Here is a 20,780-nt window from a genome sequence, read left to right on the forward strand (position 1 = left end):
TTTGGTTGGAGGAGCGCGCATGAGAGCTGGGTCTTGGCATCGATGGCAGGATCCCAAGCAATATGGCGCAATCCGGAATTTCTTGCTTCGTAACACCATCAGGCTCGGAGATGTCCCCGCTCATGCTGATATATGTGGAGTCAAGATTATGGAAGCTCCACTTTGAGTAAAGTGGCGTGCGTGTATAAGACGAAGCATCGGCTGGACATCAAGTATTGCTTGTGCTATACCTATACGACACGATACACGACTTCAAGAACAGATCAAGACATCAGTTGAAGATATGGCTCCTTCAGCAATTCTTCCTGAGATTGTTGATTATGTTCAGCCAAGGAAGGATACGCTTGGCCTTCCAGCATCCGCGAGAGCAAGACTTGAGAAAGCTGGGATCGATCTTTCAAAWGGTTATCCAGTAAGTACAGTCGCTGGTGTTTCGAATGCTCCAATAACTCTCGACATATCACTCCTGTGTACTCCAATTCCAACCACTTGATCCATCGAATGATCTATCCAATATCACAGCGCCGGGATGTCGTAGCAAAGAAAGCTGACAGACGCTACAGTATCGACCAGCCATCCCTCTTTATCTGCAAGATGTCTTCGCCATAAGAGACTACGACCGGGAATACGTCGATGCAGGAACCCGAGCCGATCCAAGCAAGAAGTCTCTCTACAGTGCTGCGAAGGAGGTCATCCACCTGACCACGCACATCGGGACTGAGATCGTTGGATTGCAATTGAAAGATCTTACAGACATCCAACGTGACGAACTGGCATTGCTGATCGCAGAGCGAAGCGTCGTCTTCTTCCGGGACCAAGATCTTAGCCCTCAAAAGCAACTCGAGCTCGGCAACTACTTCGGCGAAGTGGAAGTACATCCACAAGTGCCGATTGTTCCAGGTCTGCCAGGTGTGACGATTATCTGGCCCAATCTTACGAACACAGAGGTCCAAGCCGACTTCCGTAACCCTGTTGGAACGCAAAAGTGGCACACTGTAAGTTACCTCCCGCTCTTCTCCACGAAACATGGCTGACATTCGCAGGATCTTGTGCACGAGAGACAACCGGCCGGTATCACCCACCTACACAACGACACCATCCCAAAAATTGGCGGAGATACCCTATGGGCTTCAGGCTATGCGGCCTACGAGAAACTCTCACCCGACTTCCGCAAAATTATCGACGGCAAGTATGCCGTCTTCCGAAGTGCTCACGCATATCTCGATCGTGAGAATCCCACTTCCGGACCAAAGTACGTGGAACGCACGCATCCAATTGTACGAGTCCATCCTGCCACGGGCTGGAAATCACTTTTTGTCAATCGAGCTATGACGGTGAGAATCGTTGGGCTTGACCAGGGGGAGAGCGACGCTATTCTCAATTACTTGTACAGCGTGTATGAGAATAATGTCGACATTCAAGTGCGGTTCAAGTGGACGCCTGGATCTTCTGCGCTTTGGGATAACAGGTATGACCTTTTTGTTATCGTTTGTTAGAATCAGGAGGGCTTACTGATACGATGGCAGAATCACTATGCATAATGCAAGTTATGACTACGAGGGCAAGGAAGCGAGACATGGGACTCGTGTGACATCTTTGGCTGAGAAGCCGGTATTTGATGCTGATGCTCCGACGAGGCGGCAGGCTTTGGGTCTTGCTGGACCTTCGGATATTTAGGTGATGAGAACTACGCTTCGTATTGATGTTGTTTGAGGAGAAACAAAATGTTCCAGAAGTGCTTTGAACCGGGTAATCGGTATTTAAGATGAAAAGACACCGTGAGGCAGTGACAAGCTCACAAAGGCGAAACCCAAGGACTTAACCACAGTGTTGTTAAAACGATTATTTGGGACCCAAAGAGCACATTTCTCATAATCCAGAGTGCAACCTAATTCCTAACCGAGCTTATCCCATCTCCAATGCTCCAAGCCACTCTCGATTGAGGTGCTGTAGAAGAATCATCCAGCAGCGCTATCCTTGGCCTGGCCAGGTTCCACTACCAGGATGTTGATGAATGAGTTGGTGCCTGCATAAAGTAGTCAGCACATGGTACAAGAAAGTGTAATGAGAATGAGACTTACCTGACGGCACCGTTACCTCCACCACGAGTGGCACGGAAGCCACCGCGACYCCGACCGAATCCACCACGACCTCTTCCACGGCCCGAGAGGCGCGGGTCATTGAAGACGGGACCGGGAATGACACGTCCAGCTTTGAACGCAATTGTCTTCTTCTCATTCTCGGCGATGTTCTCCCAGTCATGCTGAGCAGCATCTTCCATGCGCTTCTTCTGGAACTCGATGCGTCCCGACACGTCCTCCCAAATGCCGACATCCTTGCAGTACGCCTCAATCTCCTCCGCCTGATCAGCGGGGTAGGGATACTTGTGGCGCGTGCTGAGCGCATATGCGAAGCTGTTCAAGGCTCTGACAACGAGACCCTGATCGAAGGCGCAGCACTCATAGATCATGATGAACTCGTTACTGGAGAGTGGCGCGCTGTTGATGTAATGGAAAATGTCGTCGCGGAGCTGCTGACCACGGTATTCGCGGGTGATGTTGAGGGAGCCGACGGAGTAGTACAGCTCCACGACTTTGGTGAAGTCTTCCGAGTTGATGAGGTCGGTGGTAATAGCCTGATCGTACATCGGCTGCTCGAAGTCGTAGTTGCAGATCCACTCGATGATCTTGACGGCGGCATCGTACTCGGTCTCGAACGAGCGAATCAGCATGGCATTGGGGTGCTGGTAGACGAATTTCTGCCAGGTGCCGATGTGCTCTTGTCTGTTGGCCTTGCCGCAGAGCTTGACGAGCTTCTCGTTGTCGATGCGATCGACGATCTTGGTGAAGTTGCCGAGTTCGGTCTCGAAGTAGACACTCGAGATTTTTCCGGTGGGAATCGTCATTTTTGCGGTGTTCTAGAGGATAGTCAGTCTCGACGGCGGCGGAGTCGGTAATGGAGAGAGCTGGCGCGAGGAGCGCGTGGCGGAGACTTACTGTTGATGAGAGAATGAGTATATAGAAAGGGCGGTGCTGGTGGGAGGTGTTGTTGTTTGAGGGAGCTCGGGTGATGATGTTGTGTTTGTAGCGCGGCAGCTCAAACGCGGAAGGTCTAAGCTTTTTGGGCGTCCCGCGATGCACGTGTAAAAGCCAAACGCGGCCCTGCAGCCACTCACAAGCTATCAAACATTTGCATCTGATTAGAAGATCTGTTGGCTGGATAGACAGCCGTCTTCTGATTGTTCTGTAGTAATCATGCCAGAGCCCGTGGCAAATGCGGCTACCCGCGATAGGGCATGCAAGGTCCCGCAGCAACCAACGCAGTCTATAGTACGAGCCAACGCCTCTCTGCATTTGCCCATCGCTATACTCATCAGGGTATGGATCTGTATATGATGGCGCAGGAGGCGATGTTCGTGGTGTCCGAGCCACGTGGCTGGCAAACAAACATTCACTCGTGAGATCCGCGCTAGTGTGCCGGTCGCCGAAATCTTGGCGCCACCTAACACAACACCGCGACAGTTTCTCAAACGTGACAACTTCTCAACACAATCACACGAGACATTAAAACCATCGAAATAATCCAACCATATCAACGCAATCACGAACGACCACGCCGCCTCGCGCAACATGGCACCAGAGCGCACAGTTTCCGTGTTCCTGCAGCGCCCCATCGACGCCGACCGGAAGCTCCTGTCGGATCTCCTCTCGCGCGCGAAACTCGAAGCCCATAGTGGCTCATTTCGACGCTTCCTCTCGGGCTGGGAGGTCGAGAACGAGGAGCACCGGGAGGTGACCTTGCCGACTGGCGCGCCCGCCGGTCTTCGGCATGTGCTGGGAATTATTCAGACACATGGAGGTAAAGAGAACCTCTTTATCAATGTCGCTGGGATGACTGTTACTCGCGCCGTCGCAATCTGGGAGGCTTGCGATCTCCTCGACATGCAGCCGAAATCTGCGACGGAAAAGCTCATGGGGCATATCTGCTGGACCGTTGCGCATGAGAAGGTTTCGAGAGAGGTGATGGAGAAGGTTGATACGGTCTTTTGTCCGAGCATCTGTCCGGAAGATCCTGACCGCCGTCGTCCTTGGGACACGATGGTCCACCAGTAAGTTGTGCAAAACACGAGTCTGCAGCATTCATTCTAACCATTCTTCGTAGGTATGCCTGGGATCTTGTCCACGGACTTTACACGCTCGAAGAACAAGAAGCACTCGAGGCTTTGTATCAAAAACTCCCAGAGCTCAGCGCTGCCATTGCAATCAAGGAACCCGAGCTTCGCGCCAAGAAGCAACTCCATGACGAGCATCAAGCATTGAATATGAAGCGTAACAGCGGCAGTGCAAGGAGGAAAGCAGCTCGCGCCAGAAAGGATAAGGCCAAATTGCTCGAAGAGGCAGAGGATGTCAAGGCTGGATTGAAGGAGTGGCGACCAGAGTTGGAGCCGTACCTCCGTCAGACTTGGAAGACGTACGGTAAGTCTGCCAAGCCAACCACGTACGGGATGGACGACGTGCAGAGCCGTAAATCCGCCAAGAAGGTGGCTGCAGGCAGGTCGAAGTTGAAGACTGTGGAGGAGGTGGCGGAGAACTGGGACGACTTTGAGTAGAGGTCGAGTGGATAGAGTGAACCGCGGCGAGGCGGACGAAGGATAAGATCACATGAGTGTTGCTGTTAGAGAGCATGCTTCTTCGTAGCCAAGCTCTCGTGTTGGATATCGGGTTGGAGTAGCATTGGAAAGATCAAGTCATGTCAAATGCTTTTCACACGTTCCCGCGAGCCACAAGATTGTTGGGAAGCACTCCAGCAGTCCGGAGCATGATTATTGCCACGAAATGAGACCGTCGGCTCTTGTCATCGTATGGAATCCTTGGCTTGATTGTAATCTTAAAGGTTGAAATTGTCTGCAGAGTCCATCTTCTTGCAAAAAATGTCAGCGTCTTGATTCCACATCTTCCGTATGTCCCCTCCCACACATCTCGCTCCTTGCTGTCAGTCTGGTCAATATCAAAAGCAATGTTGCAAAGTAGAAAAGCGCAGTCTCAGAGAGTAGCAAGCGAGCCAGGCCTACTTTGCAAAACGCTGACCCGTCCACATAACTCCCACCTCAAAATTCTCTCATTATTTGAGACGCTGCCCATACCACTAATCTACAGTATGAGTTCATCGTTGATATGTTGCAGGACAAAGCCAGACATTCGTGTAGCAGTGAGATATCTCGGGTATTGAGTACAGTTCTACGTGGATCTGCCGWGAGATGAGACTGGAATTCCTGAGAAGCAGCACACTCCCAACAAAGTCTTGAGTATGCTCTTGGGTAATGGCTCATGTAGCCCTGAAGTACTGAGCAACACCACTGTGGGTATAATATGGCGTGGCGATCGAAGTCCTGGGGCAGTGGGCCAATGGRGTACATCAACTCGAATGATTTGAGGAAGCAGCTTCCAGAGGACAAGATGGGCTCATAGTGCAAGCGATGGAGAGAGGATCAGTACACTTGAGCCGTGCAGCTACTCGCAGTAGAGGGATACACTCTCATGGTGAGAAGCATGTTCCATCCGTGGAATTTCCAGCTTGGCACCGGTGTCAATACGGATTCGCAAGAGGCAGCTATTGAAGAGAAAGCGTACCCAGAGATGTGTGGGAACGGCTATCCCTGCTCATCCGTGAGCATAATACAGCAAATTGCATTCATTACTTTGGAGACTGTCAAGAACTTGAACACTCAATTGAAGTGGGAATTCTGCTTGGTATACGGCGAGCTACAATCGCAGTGGTAGTAATATACAGGCAGGAGAGAGTGCGGCAGGTGGATGAGCCTTCCGCCATAGATCCAGCTTCCATTGGTTCGGTAGAGAACTCGCTCCAAAATCTGCGAGCATGATGCAAAAGGATGGCCATCCATTTCGGCATTGAGTCAAGCCTCCCAAGATCCTTGTGACCTCCATTGGAGAGATGGATCCTGTTCAAGTGATGTACGATATAGCAGCAAAGTCAGCGACGTGCAGGAAAGGGAGAAGACAGAGAGTTGGAGAGCTTACAATCATGCGTGGCCGCAGAACGTGTCTGTGGGCGTGATGCGGAATGTCGCCTGTATCTCTTCGCAGTCTATGTCTCTTCAACGGTCATGTTCTCTCCTTCCGGAGAAAACGTCTTGTCAATATAGCGTATACTATAGCAGTCGTGTCAGTGGCATGTAAGCAAGAGAGGTCAGCGTGTGGGTCAACTTCTCCATTGTGTGCTCGTCTTGGTCATCGTTCCGCAGAACGACTCAAGCCCTCACATTGCGTCAAAATGCGAGCACGTCGTGAGAGTGATTTTTTAGCGTGGTTTACTCCACGTTCGCTCCCGGTCCTCGTTCAGGATCTGGGTAGGTCTGTGACATGAAGGTCAGCATAATAGACAGTATTGGTGGTTGAGAACACTTGACTTACCTCTGTCAGAGGCGGCATTAAGCAGGAGGCGCTCCGCCTCCTTACTAAATATGATCTCGCCGGGGACTTCGTAGCGCTTTCGTTCTTCGGGCGAAACGCTTTCCATCCTCACCGGCTCTGTCAGCGAATCTAATCCTTTGAATGCACGGAAGGATCGCAACTTGGCTTCTTTTGCAGCGGCGTCTGCTACCTCGTTTCCTTCAATACCTTGGTGTGCAGCCACCCACTCCACAGATACGCTTTTGCTCAATGCCTGCAGTTTGTGGATTAAGCCGATAATCTCCTGTATGGCATGAGAGCGTGAGGGACGGCGTCCCAGTCTGTGGTCATTGATCTCCTCCACGAGCCAAAGAGCGTCGGAGCGGACGGCGAAGTCTGTGATATGACTGGATCCACTTGATCTGGCAACTTCCAAGGCGTCGATGATCGCGTTCTCTTCAGCCTCCTGTGACGATTCAACTCGCCCCAGTACTCTGCTGGAACCGACCCACGCGTCTTGGAGAGTGTCAAAATACACATAGGCGCAACCTGCATAGTGTGTTGCGGGATCGCGAGCACCGTCGGAGTACAGGATACGTCTTGCCATAATGAATGACAGTGTTGTTTTTTGGAAGAGGAGCGCGAGGATTCTGTTGATGATAGGCAACGCGATCGCCAAGCTTGGGTGAGATGGCAACGATCTGGTTACGACGCAAGAAGAACGTCACTTCATCACCGGGAAGCCTCATTACACTCTGGTATTGCCTGCGTTGATGACTTACTGGAGGAGAATAGCAGTATATTGTTCTTTTGAAGAGCGATGGGGAGCAAGGCAATAGATGCGTGTTACAGCGGCGGAGTACATTGGAGTCTGCACTCTAGCAAGAGAAAAAAGCGAGATCTGGATCTTTCACCTCCAGCACGCCATACTGTACTCCACAATTGGTTCCAAGAGTGTTCAACCAGAGCTCCATAGTAGCGCATCGATCTTTTAGAGATGAACAAGGAGCGTGAAGGGGTCGCAGCGTAGTACAGCGAAGCAGCAGTTCACACAGCGGTACAGGTGGGAAGGAAGCCAGAACTAGGTCTTCCACCTTCAGGCAGCCTTTTTGTGCTCCGGTATAGCTTCAACTTAAGGCGAAGTACACTGTCGTTGGTGAATAGTCAGAGAGTACGGAAGGAGACCCGCGGATGCAGTCCTTGATTTGTTCATTGAGTCTAMTCCATAGCCCAAGACTGCTCTGGAAGACTTCATGGATGAGGTACTCTTCACCTTTATCGCCTATTGTTCTCCGCAGTAGAATTCCTCACCACAGGAAGGATAGGGAGTACCAAACTAACTTGTCCATCCAATTCCATTGGCAAGATCACCTCCAATACGGCGGGAAACATCTCTACATTGCCTACTGTTGACGATAATGGATTCTATCATAATGCCGGCGCCGTCAATACTGCTTGAATTTCTGTTCGATGCCGGCAGAACCTTTTGGGTTTCAACAGATTGTGACATTGTGTAAAAGTGACGGAAAGGATGACACGATTGTGCACCGACGGAGTCGAAATTCATTACGCTTCTCGCTGATGCATCTTGCACGTCTTCCTGGTCCTTCACCATCCTCTGCTGTGTTGCGCTTGACATCGGGTGTAGTATGTATCCAGTTTCCCCTCTCACTCAGCTTCTTTCTCTTGCCATCCCTCCCTTGCAATCCGTCTTTCTTCTCCCCTCAACCTACGGATCCTCAAAGTTGAGCAACGGATCAAATCGTGATGCCCACATTGCCCAACGATCCGCCGAGTAAGCGGTGAACATCATTGAGACCACTGTAGCACCAAGATTCGACTCGAAGCTCTCATACTCCTTCTTGCCAAGATGCTTCGGATGGAACGGCAGAGTCGTCTCAATAGCCTCGACGAGACTCTCGATGCCATCCCGACGACGGTAGGAGTGGCTGTAGCAATGTATCTGTTTGCCTCCAAGTAACCCAGTTGACCTCGAACTCTTCGTGGATTGTCTCTACGTACGCAACAGCCGTGAAGTATGGACGATACTCGCTGAGCGGTGGATGCGGATTGCTGGGCTGGGCTCGTCTTAGAGAAGTGCTGAAAGACAATATACTTGTTGACCGGAAGGATGATGTCTGTGACTTGGCTAGGAGCATTGCGAAGTGTAACTTCTAGGCCGACGAATTGCATGAAGAGTATGAAGACCTTGCATCCTTCATACAACATTGAGGAGGTTGATGTCCGGATCTGCTTGCTGGCGAGCAAGAATTCGGGTATCGGAATGCACCGAGCAGCAGCGGATGGAAGAGCTGATGCTGCTTGGAAGCGAGGGAGATCAAATACAACGAGGTCTCCATCGGGCACGCGGAGCGAGAGGGTTCAAGGAAGGGTTCCAGCGGCGAGAAGTTCAAGGAATGAACGCAGGATACCATGCTTCCCATAGTAAGAGACGGGCTGGCTTGCGGCGCTGGGACTCGCTAATTAGTCCCAGAAACCGATATTGCTGACGCTGTCATTCTCTTGAATCGCTCTTGGTTGCGAACTTTTCTGCTGCGGTAATTGTGGCCCACTCGAGGTATCTGGACCCAATACGCTTAAGGGTGAATTGTAACTCCGCCGGATTGCTCAGGTCCTGATGCCCTTTTGCGTGGGTGGGCTACTCGAGAGATCAGGGTTGAATGGCCTTCTTGGACAGTTATTTTTCGAGTAGCGAATGCCCGACCTCCTCTTTGGCCAACATCCTGCGCGCATAAGGTGCCTGGTCGCACTCGCAGGGCTTGGAGACCTGGAGAATCGGAAGGGCATTCCCGGTATCCATTTCTTTCCATCTCTTGTCATTTGGAAGGTAGCAAAGCTTCTCGTGTCCCAAACTTGGTCTGTTGAGGTGGCGTTGTTCTCCGTCGCGMTCGCCACAATTTCGTCGCAAGGTGTGTGAAAGTATTGCTCGTTTTCGTCCCGGCAGCGTCGTAAATGTCGTCGATCAGCTTGAAACCATTGGAAAGCATAACGGCCTGCTCGTCCTCTGCACTTTTCTGCGCCTCAAAGAGCACCATGCTAGTGGTTCCGGTCATTGTCGTGCTCATTGTTGGAGATGATAGGTGTGTTGGGAAAGATAATGGAGTGCTGGAGTGCTCTAAGCGGCGTTAGCTTGAGCAATCTTGATGATGCTGGAATCTAAAAATTGCCGACAGCGAGGCACACAATGGAGGATTTGACGAGACGTATATAGAACCTCCGCTTGCGAACAAAAAGACAAGCAGGACAACTACATAAGAGCTACCAAGACGTGGTTACAGACTCCTCTTCGGTTTACATCTACAGTCGTATGCCCCTGAAACCCATTATGTCTACTATCCTCTGAAGAAGAACAACAAGACTGTCAATAAGGCTGCTTTCCATCTATCTATACAAACACGCACTTTCTATACAGATCCTCTTTGCCCGTAACCCACATGCTGGGTGTTTGTGGTTGGATACGGGCCGCAATGCAACTAGGTCGGGCCGGCGGCGGACTAGCGTGTCCAGCAAACACTCGACCTCCACCTTCATCCGACCCTTGCCTGTCCTCTCTCCTCTACACTCCTCCCAAACATTCTGGAGCGAAGACGCAGAACAGTACCCAAGTCGTCCATCATCCGAACCGGTTAGTAAACATCGTGACTCTGAACCACTGGGCACTGACAGTTGCAGACCACCACTTGAATCGCGACCGAAATGGACGCGCACAATACCGAAGCGAAGACCAGCAGTCCCACCCAAGCGGACCTCGCAGACATCAAGATCAAGGAGAAAGAAAAAGACTGCGCGACCAGTGTCAGAAGAACACGCGAACGACTGCTTAAGCTGCCCGCAGAGCTGCAAGAGCTCATCGTCATCCAGCTCATCGCTACTTTCAGCCCACACACTTTTGGCTTCTGCAATGATGCTGAGCTTTCCGCCATGGCCACTGTCGTCCTCAAGATGCTTCTGAACGCGAGGCCGAAGCCAAACTCTTCAGGATACACACTCGAGGGCGGCAGCAAAGCACTGTGGGATCTCGCACCGATCGTCAAGGTCGCCATCGTCAAGAACATGCCAGCGCTGGCGAGAGCAGTTCCTGCTACAGGTCCACGTCCTGTTATGAACCCCATCGCCATCAACCTCAGCCCCGGCCTCTGCAAGCATCTACAGAGCCTCCACTTGACGATTCTTGAGCACGCATCTGGAAATGCGTCTCCTTTCATGGACGCGCATGCCAGCATGAAGAACCTGGAAGCCTGGCTCCCGCAACTCAAGACACTCAAGGTGGATGTTGTGAACGTACCTGTTATGCACCACGGAGCTGTAGTGCGCCTCTCCAAGACTCACGCCAACGACATCGTTTACGCGCACCTCATCAACTTCATGAGGACGCTGACAGTCGAGGAGCGTTACATCTGCTTCGATACGAAGCACGGAGACTACACCATTCAAGCCAGCGCTACCATGAATGGTCGTGTGAGGGAGAGGCATGGTGTCGCAGCGTACATTCCCAGCGCTCAAATCGTGGCGCGGCTGCATGCTTCTCCAAGGTGTGAGTTCTTGCTGTTGCGTGCGGTGCTCATGATTCAGGATCCGCTGGTCGCGGCAAAGAAAAGCGCTTGGATGAATGTCGTTTGAAGGGTTCGTGGTCAAAGAAGGAATGGGCGGGTTGGAAGCTGCATCTGTCCTCGATCGAATCTTCCGAGCCACTGATCTCTGCCTATGAAGGTCTGCAGGTACTCTAGCATCAGCTTTGTTCAACATCTACACTTCGGTCTTTGTCCGCGCATCCTCCGATATTCCTTATTCACTGCGGATTCAATGTCGTGAAGGATGATACAGCATTCTTTGTAAAGAGACAAAACCGCACCGCATCCGGCGAAACTTAAGGATCTTTATGAAATTCGTAAGAAAAGCTGATGTGCTCCTAAGTGCATTCGCAACTTGAATTCATCCCTGACACACTTCCCTATACAGCTTTCTAATCTTACCAACATTACCACATGGCACCCAAAGCTAGCGGCCGGCCTAKGGCCGCAAGATCCAGTACTGGTAACAATGGTGCGGGAAGTTCCAATTCTGATAGGACTGGCGCGGGAATATCCAAGGGCAAGGTAATTCATATAACTGCCAGAGCTGTCGATAGGAGAATTGTTCCAGAGTTACCATGGTTTCAAGAGGATGCACTGCAGACCTCACTTTAGCAGTACATCTCTTCTAACCGTAGACGACTTTGAGACAAGTCAACTCCACAGCTCTGACCAAGTCCCCCAAAGCGCCTAAGACCACGCTGACGATTCTCCAGAAACCCAGAAGAAACCCAGCACAAGCACCCGATCAAGATCCCGATGACGATCAAACTCCATCTCCATCTCCACCTCCACTTCCTCCCAATCCCTTGGCCAGATTCGATACCATGCCAGCGGAAATGCTGAACAAAATCATCGACGATGTCATCCGTGAGGGACCTCGCGATATGAATGAAATCGTTATGCGTAACCCAGCTGCGCCGCTTCCACCGGGCATGACGTTGACGACCGTTCTATCTCCTCCTTATGTCAACATGACGATTCCGAAGAATCATCCGATGATTAAGACTTCTCGGCTGTTTCGATCGGCTTTTATGGCGAAGTAAGTTGGAAAATCCACCTTGCAAGTATCATTGGATGCAGCAGTTCGCTCTGCATGGTTTCAATACATATCTTGGCGAGGAGGACCAAGATTTTCGAGACTTCCACTAACGATGAACCATCCAGATACTACTTCAACCGCAACTTCTCAATCAGAATCGAACATCAAGATCCCACCGCCGTAGTCTTCAACCAATACCTCGACTCATTCGAAGGCTCCCTCCCCTTCATCCGCATGCTAAAAGCCAACGTCGCAGTAACCTCCGCAGGACTCTACGGCCGCATGATGCTCACAATGTTCGCCGGCACAATTCGCGCTCGAGTAAGTGATCACTTGATTCCCGCCGTGCTTCCTGCTGGAATGCAGGAGTGGGAGTATGTGAGAGATATTGCTTTGCCTTGGGTTCAGACGCTTAGGACGAGGATTGTGGCTGAGAGGGTGGCGATTGTGGCGGATATTGGGGCGCCTACGGATGGGTGGTTTGTTTTTAGGGAGTCGCCGAATCGGTATACTAGTGGGCCTGTTTGACTGGAGGATCTGAATTAAGGGGGAGACTTTGTGTAGATGTGTATTGCTATCTTTTCCTTTTGCTTTTGGAGTAGATACCAAGAACAGATGCCTACGAGAACACTACAGATTGAAATCGGAGAAGATATGGTGGGAAATGTTTGAATTGATTCCTTTCATTCGATGATGCAATCTTTCACTACTCGTTTCAATATCGTTGCTGACTCGAGAGAGTTATGATGTACCGTATTGAATCCGAAATCACTGTCTTGCTACCGAATTCTAACCGCCTGTCATGCCAGCGTCTTGATCTGCAGCATCAAAACATGTCACGACTTGGCTTACCCGGCTTATCCACTCACAACATGACACCCGCTTTCGTCCTCCACTCATCCCGGTCCTCAGGGTAATCAAAGACCATGATGAAAGCTCCTTCAGCATCTCGTTGAATATCTCGGCCCATCAACACAACCTTCATCTTCTCCTCAAACGCCTCGATCTGCACACTCGCAAACTCCCACATGTCGTCAAACTTGTCTTGACGGACCTGAGGCAACGATCCATTCCCGGCAACGAAATCGCGTGGGTTGATGAAGTCCGTGAAGACGCGGTATGCGTTGTTGGAATTCAGCGAGAAGGTCAAGACGATGTTGGTTGCGGTCGTGTCCAAGACGACGTTGGTGGCGGGGGTCGACCAGGAGACTTTGTCGACCATTGTCCGGGCTCTGCAGTTGTAATGCAGATGTTGAGGAATCGAGACCCGGGTTGTGACGTGGATGGTGGTGCAGTATCGCGCGGGCATGCTTGGAATGGTCTCAAGTGACTTTGGGATCCAGGGGAAGGGGTTCATGCCTAAGGAGGAATTAGCATTGTCTTCTTGAAATCTAGTAGGTTGAAGCTTGTAGAGCCGCGCAAGAGCCGATTATGGCACTACGTACCGGGATTAGGCATAACCACGAGTGAGGTGCCCTTGAAGTAGGCAGAAGCTACCTCCTCGCGCAGCGCCTGACAGACTTGGAGGATGGGAGTGTTTGGGAGGTTGCCACCTCCGCTCTTGACCGGATACCTGAGAATGACATCTTTGCTCTCTGGGAGGAGCAAGCTGTACAGCCTATTCCGCATCTCTGGCGGGAGGCGAATGAGCCGCGTTCCGTGGTTGGCGAGCTTGCGACGGAGGCGCTCAGCGTCGGCGGCGGCCACTGGCTCGATGGCGAGAGACGAAGATGCAGAGTGTGAGGAACTCGCGGAAGGCATTTCGCGCTTTGCCTGCGACATGAGCGCGTCGTCCGCGCGACGCTTGCGAGTGGCGGAAACCATGCTGGAGTCCTGCCGGTGTTGGTGACGGTGATGAGGTGTTGGTGAGATGATGACCAACAGTGAGGATTCTTAGTGAGAATAAAAATCAGAAGATGTTGAWGTTGAGGATTGAATGTCAGTCGTTCATTGCTCGAGGATTTGGAAGTGTGCTCCGCGCGCGTCGGAAAGTACGCTAAGCTTCTTTGAGCTGTCTTGGCGCCCCTGAGTGAATTGCTAGCGCTTTTCTATGAGCATGCTTGTAACCATAGCGTGATCACCAGGAGGAACCAAAAACTTCCATGCAAGTAATGGAATATGCAAAGCTCTACTGGCGAGGATTGCCAAAGAAGACCTCTCGTAAGCAAACAGGGGAGGTCACCAGGCTGCGTAGATTTCCATGGTTGAAACAGATGCCGCTCTGCACTTCTGGATTAGTTACCGTGTATAACGAAGGCATGTAGCTCCGTGTCGTGAAGATAGGTTCTGCTAATAGTCATTGCTACGAGAAGTACGAGCGGAGCAAGGTCAGGGCTGTCCCGACACTTTAAGCAGAACGATTCATTCATCTGGCCGTAGTGTGTTGAACAAACCAGCCAAAGCTCGATAATGGCGTGACCATTTGTGTATATGTTTGTTGAAACGGAGAGGCTTCCATTATCAAGGTGCAGTGGAAGCATGCCAAGCATACCAAATCTTTGAGCCAGTTCGATACTTTGGCTAATCGAGAAGTCAAACTGGGCTCCCTGGAACTGGTTCGTTCACCACACTATCTGGCGATTCAAATTTTTGCCAGCACCAGGTCTCAGATTTATCGTAATTCATTCGGATACTTTGAGCAATCCGAGATAAAAAATTAAGATCACAGCCGCCTTTCTAGACATCAAGCATGATTTCAGAGAGAGAATGATTTCCCAAGCTTTACTTCGAGAGATGAGGGTATTATCAGTAGATTGATTACTGCATTGTTTACCAAAACTACGGAACATAATCAAAAATCTACGAGAGGTCATCTGGTTCCAGTTTGAGAGTGGCATCTGAGCATACATTTTTCAACCTGACCATGGCAGGATCAGACAGACATTCCTCGTATGATTCAGCCGTTGAGAAGAATTCCCAGGAAGAGGGATTCCCTGTCTTTGCTCAGGCAATCGTCCATCGAATATCAAAGCAGGTGTTTTTCTTTTTGCTCTCCGCACTCAGGTCTTCCACATAGCACTCGCCATTGATCGCTTGTTTCCAACTCTCGTAGACCGTGCTCTCCTCCACAAGATACTCAGATCCAGTACGGATGCCGCCTGTACTCTTAGCGAGACCCCAGGAGAAGCTACCGCACAATTTCTCGTCGTCATGGTCGCTCAAGAAACCGCTAAACTCCCTCCAGCTAGCGAAGCTGTTCCATGTAGCCTCCGAGGGCCCATCAACCGAACGGAGGCGTAATCTGGTCCGTAATGTCTCACTACGTAGCCCTCCAGGGGAGCTTCCCCGATGCGCAAGTCATAATCAGGAGTGGTTGCGCCTGCTCAGCCTACTCAGGTGTTGCAAGAGCTCCGACAGACACTCTCTATGCATAGGCACAGTAGTCCAAGCAGCTGATGAACTTCGTCTGGCCGGCGAAGTATTCTGTTTCATTGTCAATCGTATCCGTTCGAAGGGAAGCAGAATCTGCTCAACTTTCTCCGCTTTTCCCATGCTGCACAACCCTCCGCGTCAGGAAATACTCACGCGGGTTGCTGGYGCCTTGTTCGTTAGCTCTGCACTAGGATATTCTCCAGGCCTCCTGGACTGCCGTATCTGCCCCAAAAAGCTGCTGCGCTTCTGCTCTTCGGCAGGATGCTCTTCCTCGCATCGATGTCCTCCACCAGAGCACGGTCGGGATGCATTGAGTTCTTTGCTTCACCCGTGAATGAAAATTCTCGTTATGGGAAAGCCCCCACGAGGCTTAATGCCACCCTTTTCGATCCATTCGCAACAAAAGCGCACCAGTCCAACAAGCTCACTGCTCTTCTCCAGCGACCTCTTGCTTAGTGGGCTTTCTGCATGGCGTTCTGCAATTCTTTGGCGTCTTCGAACTTCTTCTGAGCTACCTCAAGATTGCAGCAGAGTGTCGCCATGTCTCGCACAAGCTTCTTCGATTCTTTGATAGTAGGCTCTGGCTCTACGCGGGTGCTGTGCTAGGCTTTGAGCACAGGGATACCATTATTGAAATCATAATCACTCATCTTAATGACCTCCTTCGCTTTCAGCTCACACATGAACATAGAGTCGCTCTTCAGGACCGGGCTTGACTGCACGTCCGCGTACTTCTTGATCAGCGGCGTCTGAGTCTCAATTCCTACCAGCATCGCCACTTTCTCGGCCAGGATAGTCAGGTACCCGGACATTGGGTTTGGTGAGGTGTAAGCCTATGGGAAGTGGGTGACCGGTAGGCCTTGTGCGGTGCATCTTAAAATGATCAGCATCTTGTCCTTCGTCCGCTCCATAGAACGCTCCGGCCTTCTGATGACTCCCTTGCGCTGCTCGGGTGTCATGTTCCAGAGGTGTGTCGCTCTGGCGGCCGCGCCAGGCTCGCTGTCGGTCTTGTCCCGCACGACTTCGTAGACCGTACATTGTGTTTGCGGATCCTTGAATCATCTCAGCTTTGCCGCCTGTTCCCGGATGCGTTTCACTTGTGGATCGTTGTAATCCTCGTCTTTGGCCATTGTATCACCGGTGCCATCCTCACTCACGGATTTCTCCCCAGTAACGTCAGATTTCCTTTCAAGCAGAGCCGTCGATATGAGTATTGTTCATCGGGATACGACGTCCTCAGTCATGCCCATGGTGTCTCAAAGCCTCGCTCTCTGCAGAGCCGACCATTTTKGACTTGCTAGAACTATTGCTGCTAGCAGAGTGGCCGGTTAATCAATCGAGAGAGTAGTTCAGGGCGCTGTGATTGTTGACGACTTTTCATGTCGACAGCTCTGCTGCTGATGCCCCTATCATCAGGTCGCTTCCTACAAGCGATACCTCGGGCTGACTCCTCTCTACGGCTGTAGTAGGAGTCACGAGAGCGCTCCTCGTCGCCAGCGTGCTTCTTTCCAGTATTAGAGAGTCATTATGAGCTGGAGATCCATTGTCCAGATATTTCTTCGTGTTACTACAAGCGATGCTTCGCACTCACTCCTCTCCACGGCTGCTGTTGAGGTTACGAGAGCGCTTCTAGTCGCCAGGCTGGCTCTTCTCAGCAGTGGAGAGACATTCAGAGAGGGATCAGCATTATCCGGATATTGCTTCGTGTTGCTTCAAGCGATGCTTCGGCCTGACTCCTCTCCACGGCTGCTGTTAGAGACACGGGAGCGGTCCTCGTCGTCAGCGCGGCTCTCTCCAGCAGCAGAAAGACATTCAGAGCGGGAAAAGCATGATTAGGATATTGCTCCATGGTCTCAAGATCCCGATAGAGTGTGGAACCTGATCTTCAGCATTGTCACATTCACCCGTTCAATCTCATTTTCGATGCTGCTACCTGAATTCTGCGGCATCTTGTTCAATTCGCAGCGAATTAGCGCTACCAAGGCCCATCCAGCGACCATCCACTCGAACATCSGCCCTGATCCAAGCACATTCACTGCAAAGCACAACAATCCCTCGCCGCCTTCCTCTGCCTCTCCGCCATACCCCCAAAACCGTCACCCTGCTGGGCCTGTCTCTCCCAGCTTGCCCTCGTCTCCTCCATTACACGACGAACTTCCTTCCGAGCCTCCTCAATGCGACAAACGTCCCGCATGATCATCACAAGGCGACTGCGCTTCTCCGCCTCGTCGTGTTCCTCCCACAGACTTCTCTCTCCAACGTCCACAAGGCTGCGCTGGCTGTCCTTGGATTGTGAAAAGTGGACTCCAGCGGTCATTCCCATGCGCTTGGCTTCCGCGGCGGCGAGGTTGTACTCTTCTCGCTCGTTGATGTGGCATGTCGCGGCGTAGTCGAGGGCGGCGAGGAGGGCTTTTTCATGGATGTTTGCCTGTTGGTAGGCCTTGAATTTGGTGGTCAGGAAGGCGGCTTTCCATGCCGGGTCCGCTGGTGGCGCGCGCTCGGATCTGGCGGAAGCCATTCTTCTGGATTGATCGGGTGAGAGTGGTCGTGGTTGCGGGTGGAGATCGCTGTCGTGGCGTTTTGAAGAGGAACACTTTTCTTGTCAATCACGTGTTTTTTTTTCGATTGTTGTGATTGAATTCGCTCGGTAATCTGATCCGACGAGTCGCCGTCGCCGCTCCAAGCTCGAGGAGCTCGCTTTTTTCTTCTAACAGTCCTAGACGGTTCTCTAACCTCAGCCATGACTCAATACTTGAATGAGTTACAAGATGTGAGGTGAAGAAGCTGAACGTGTTATGCAAGGCGATCAGAAGAGTTATACTCATATCGACAAGGCAGCAATCATGCCAGGGAGTGACTGAACATAGACCACTATCACTACATGAGACAAAGCATCTATGAGGGTCTCGTTGTCGCTCTCGTGGATGCTGGCAGACCCATGTGCCTTTACAAAGATCCGGTCACGAGAACATTCTTCTTATGGAAACGCTGAGATGAATGCTGCTGATGATTGCTAAAGTGAGGAACTATCTATAGAACAATGCAGATGACATGTTCTTTCTGCGCCATTCGACAAGGTGGGATCTTGTATGCGGTAAAACTGTACGCGGCAATACAGAGGGCCAGAGACAGCTGAGATTGTCGTCTCAAGCCCATCAAATAGCATGTGTACATGGTGTTCTCCAGCAGCACGTGCTGTTTTCCGCCCGAAGTGATTGAAATAGGCAAAGTGAAGCCAGACGCTCCAGATAGAGAGCAAGGGCCAGGATATCTCATCTTGCTTCCAGGGTCGTGAGCCTCGACATGCCATGTCTGCGTAGAACTATCTGGCTCATCAATTACGCAGCCCCTTCGGCGGCCGATCTCGTGCCATCAACATGATCCCAGCAAAAATATAGGAGGGATGCTCGCGCCTGGCGGGAGCTGTACAATCTTCACCTGCTTATTGTTGTTTCCGTCGACTTGGACATACACTGAGTGCGGTTCACGCCATCGTTCTCTTGGAGTGCAAGTGATGCCACGGCCATGCTGTTCGCAAAACATGAGAGCTAGGGAGTTGTTGTAGTCTGGTCCCAATCGTGCTCGTACCGTGTAAGATGTTTGGCATTCCGGATATCCCATCTTTGGGCCTCACCTCAATGCAGGAGCAAGACTTTACTTTTCCATGCAACAGCTCATGCGCATGTTTCACCGCACTGGCAACGGGTTTCCACCGCTTGCAGTGTCCTTGGCACAATCTGCAAGGTATTCGAGTGAGCCATCGCTGGAGACTTGTGTGGGTGACTTTTGAGTCCAGCGACGCTTCCAGGAGAACTGCTGCTACTTCAATATCAATCCCAACTTGCAGGCGTGACGATACCGATGCACCTCGTCTGCCTTTTGTCCAAGGTGGCACAGTCCGGATACGCAGGCTTGATGGTTCGAGCGATTCCTCAATCTGTAAACCACAGCGTTACGAAGAGCGTTTCAGGTTACAAGGAAGGCCAAATCAGGATGAATGACCTGCAGCTTTCGCATATCCAGAATCTGCCTTTTACCGGGTAATGCACTTGCTTACGTCGCTAGCAGGGCTGATCGAGTTGCCAGAGGATGTAGTCCGGATCGGTGCACATTTGCCGGGAGCGTCAAGTCCGATTGCTACACCGTAGTTGGACAGCAGCAAAAACTGCGCAGATGCTATTGGGGATTTATGGCTGACGGGTTGAGGCAGAGCCAGCATTGAAAGGCGATGTCGAGGTCAGAAGATTCTCAATTCGTCGTTGAATCGGGGACACGTGTCTTGCAAGGCCAGCGCTCGGCTTGAGAACACAAATCTGCAGGTAGTCTGGATCCTCCCGAGAAATACTTAAGCGTTGTCCCATCCGCTATACTTTGAAGTAATTGCGCGGCGCTCGAGTTGCAGCTTGCAATATGCAGGACGATTAGGATAATGATGCTCCTGAGTGGGAGTAGTGAACTCAGACAGCGTCCAATTGCAAGATCTTCTTCCATTACCGTTCGCATCACCTGACTCCGTTGTGAACATGAGGCCATGTCTTCTTCGCCGCGCTGCTGGCTCTTTCGAAGTCCTCCTCGGCTCCAGTCGCTTCTATGTGCTTTAGCATTCCACGTTCGAGATTCCATGACATTTTTGCTGGAGACGAGCTGAGCACAAAMCTCCAGGCCAGACTATTGTCTGGGACCGGGCTCCATCTTCCTCCAGCTTTCCGGCTGCCGTCGGTCCGCTGAATGTGATATTCTCCCACGTAGTATTGGCGATTGTGTTGTAGAATAGCGCAGACTCGCTTTCCATCCATCGATCGTTGAAGTAGGTCTGTTACGGGCAAATTCGCGTGCTGCTAACCTCGTTGGCGTGTCAATGAAAAACTTCGGCGGTGGGGTCCCGAAGGGAGGGTGTTATGAAATGCTGTATTCTTTGATCCTGTGGTCTTCTGTGTCCTGTATCTCGATGCTCTTCCACCATCTATCCCTGCTTCCCCAGGCGGTGTTGACTTGCTCTCGCCACCGCATTCTTCGACATATTCCAATTTGGATCAGCCAAGGCTATGCTTGGGATTTCAGCTCATGTCGAATGAAGTTTACGACGATGTTTGTATTTCTGCTGCTTTTGCCTACCGTCCTGCGAGCGCAAGGCGTAGCTGACCTCCTTTTCCTTTCCTCGTCGATCTGCGCGGCGGTTTTGTGATGTTGTAGGTCGTTTCAACGTAAGTTGCGTTGGGTCTTAGGGTTGCCGGTGGCGAATGGTGACCAGGTCGAAATCTGTATATCATGAATCAGTGAAAGCCGCGAAAAACTGGACAGACAGACCGGTAGATTCAGCACGATCGATACATGTGGTGTTGCGTAGAAGTGGCGCTGGTC

The 20,780-nt window shown here is 51.3% G+C and overlaps 8 protein-coding genes; 4 read left to right on the forward strand and 4 right to left on the reverse strand.

The window, feature by feature from the left end:
• Positions 1-283: 283 nt before the first annotated feature.
• RCC_08800 (probable alpha-ketoglutarate-dependent taurine dioxygenase) lies at positions 284-1,677 on the forward strand (the record flags this gene model as incomplete). XM_023774046.1 has 4 exons in its annotated part: positions 284-412; positions 564-995; positions 1,044-1,468; positions 1,527-1,677. The coding sequence occupies 4 exons, from the start codon at positions 284-286 to the stop codon at positions 1,675-1,677; spliced, it is 1,137 nt and encodes a 378-aa protein (XP_023629814.1).
• Positions 1,678-1,958: 281 nt separating this feature from the next.
• RCC_08801 (uncharacterized protein) lies at positions 1,959-2,905 on the reverse strand (the record flags this gene model as incomplete). XM_023774047.1 has 2 exons in its annotated part: positions 1,959-2,026; positions 2,098-2,905. 2 exons carry the CDS (start codon positions 2,903-2,905, stop codon positions 1,959-1,961), a joined length of 876 nt encoding a protein of 291 aa, XP_023629815.1.
• Positions 2,906-3,629: 724 nt separating this feature from the next.
• Positions 3,630-4,609, forward strand: RCC_08802 (uncharacterized protein; the record flags this gene model as incomplete). XM_023774048.1 has 2 exons in its annotated part: positions 3,630-4,108; positions 4,162-4,609. 2 exons carry the CDS (start codon positions 3,630-3,632, stop codon positions 4,607-4,609), a joined length of 927 nt encoding a protein of 308 aa, XP_023629816.1.
• A 1,750-nt stretch (positions 4,610-6,359) lies between these two features.
• Positions 6,360-7,020, reverse strand: RCC_08803 (uncharacterized protein; the record flags this gene model as incomplete). XM_023774049.1 has 2 exons in its annotated part: positions 6,360-6,376; positions 6,435-7,020. The coding sequence occupies 2 exons, from the start codon at positions 7,018-7,020 to the stop codon at positions 6,360-6,362; spliced, it is 603 nt and encodes a 200-aa protein (XP_023629817.1).
• Positions 7,021-10,130: 3,110 nt separating this feature from the next.
• RCC_08804 (uncharacterized protein) lies at positions 10,131-11,054 on the forward strand (the record flags this gene model as incomplete). Its single annotated transcript, XM_023774050.1, has 1 exon — positions 10,131-11,054. The coding sequence occupies one exon, from the start codon at positions 10,131-10,133 to the stop codon at positions 11,052-11,054; it is 924 nt and encodes a 307-aa protein (XP_023629818.1).
• Positions 11,055-11,583: 529 nt separating this feature from the next.
• Positions 11,584-12,575, forward strand: RCC_08805 (uncharacterized protein; the record flags this gene model as incomplete). XM_023774051.1 has 3 exons in its annotated part: positions 11,584-11,586; positions 11,644-12,047; positions 12,173-12,575. 3 exons carry the CDS (start codon positions 11,584-11,586, stop codon positions 12,573-12,575), a joined length of 810 nt encoding a protein of 269 aa, XP_023629819.1.
• Positions 12,576-12,912: 337 nt separating this feature from the next.
• On the reverse strand, positions 12,913-13,871 carry RCC_08806 (uncharacterized protein; the record flags this gene model as incomplete). XM_023774052.1 has 2 exons in its annotated part: positions 12,913-13,406; positions 13,493-13,871. 2 exons carry the CDS (start codon positions 13,869-13,871, stop codon positions 12,913-12,915), a joined length of 873 nt encoding a protein of 290 aa, XP_023629820.1.
• Positions 13,872-17,451: 3,580 nt separating this feature from the next.
• Positions 17,452-17,937, reverse strand: RCC_08807 (uncharacterized protein; the record flags this gene model as incomplete). Its single annotated transcript, XM_023774053.1, has 1 exon — positions 17,452-17,937. One exon carries the CDS (start codon positions 17,935-17,937, stop codon positions 17,452-17,454), a length of 486 nt encoding a protein of 161 aa, XP_023629821.1.
• Between the last annotated feature and the right edge of the window lie 2,843 nt (positions 17,938-20,780).

Source organism: Ramularia collo-cygni (assembly GCF_900074925.1).
Source record: "Ramularia collo-cygni strain URUG2 genome assembly, contig: RCC_scaffold15, whole genome shotgun sequence".
Taxonomy (NCBI): domain Eukaryota; kingdom Fungi; phylum Ascomycota; class Dothideomycetes; order Mycosphaerellales; family Mycosphaerellaceae; genus Ramularia; species Ramularia collo-cygni.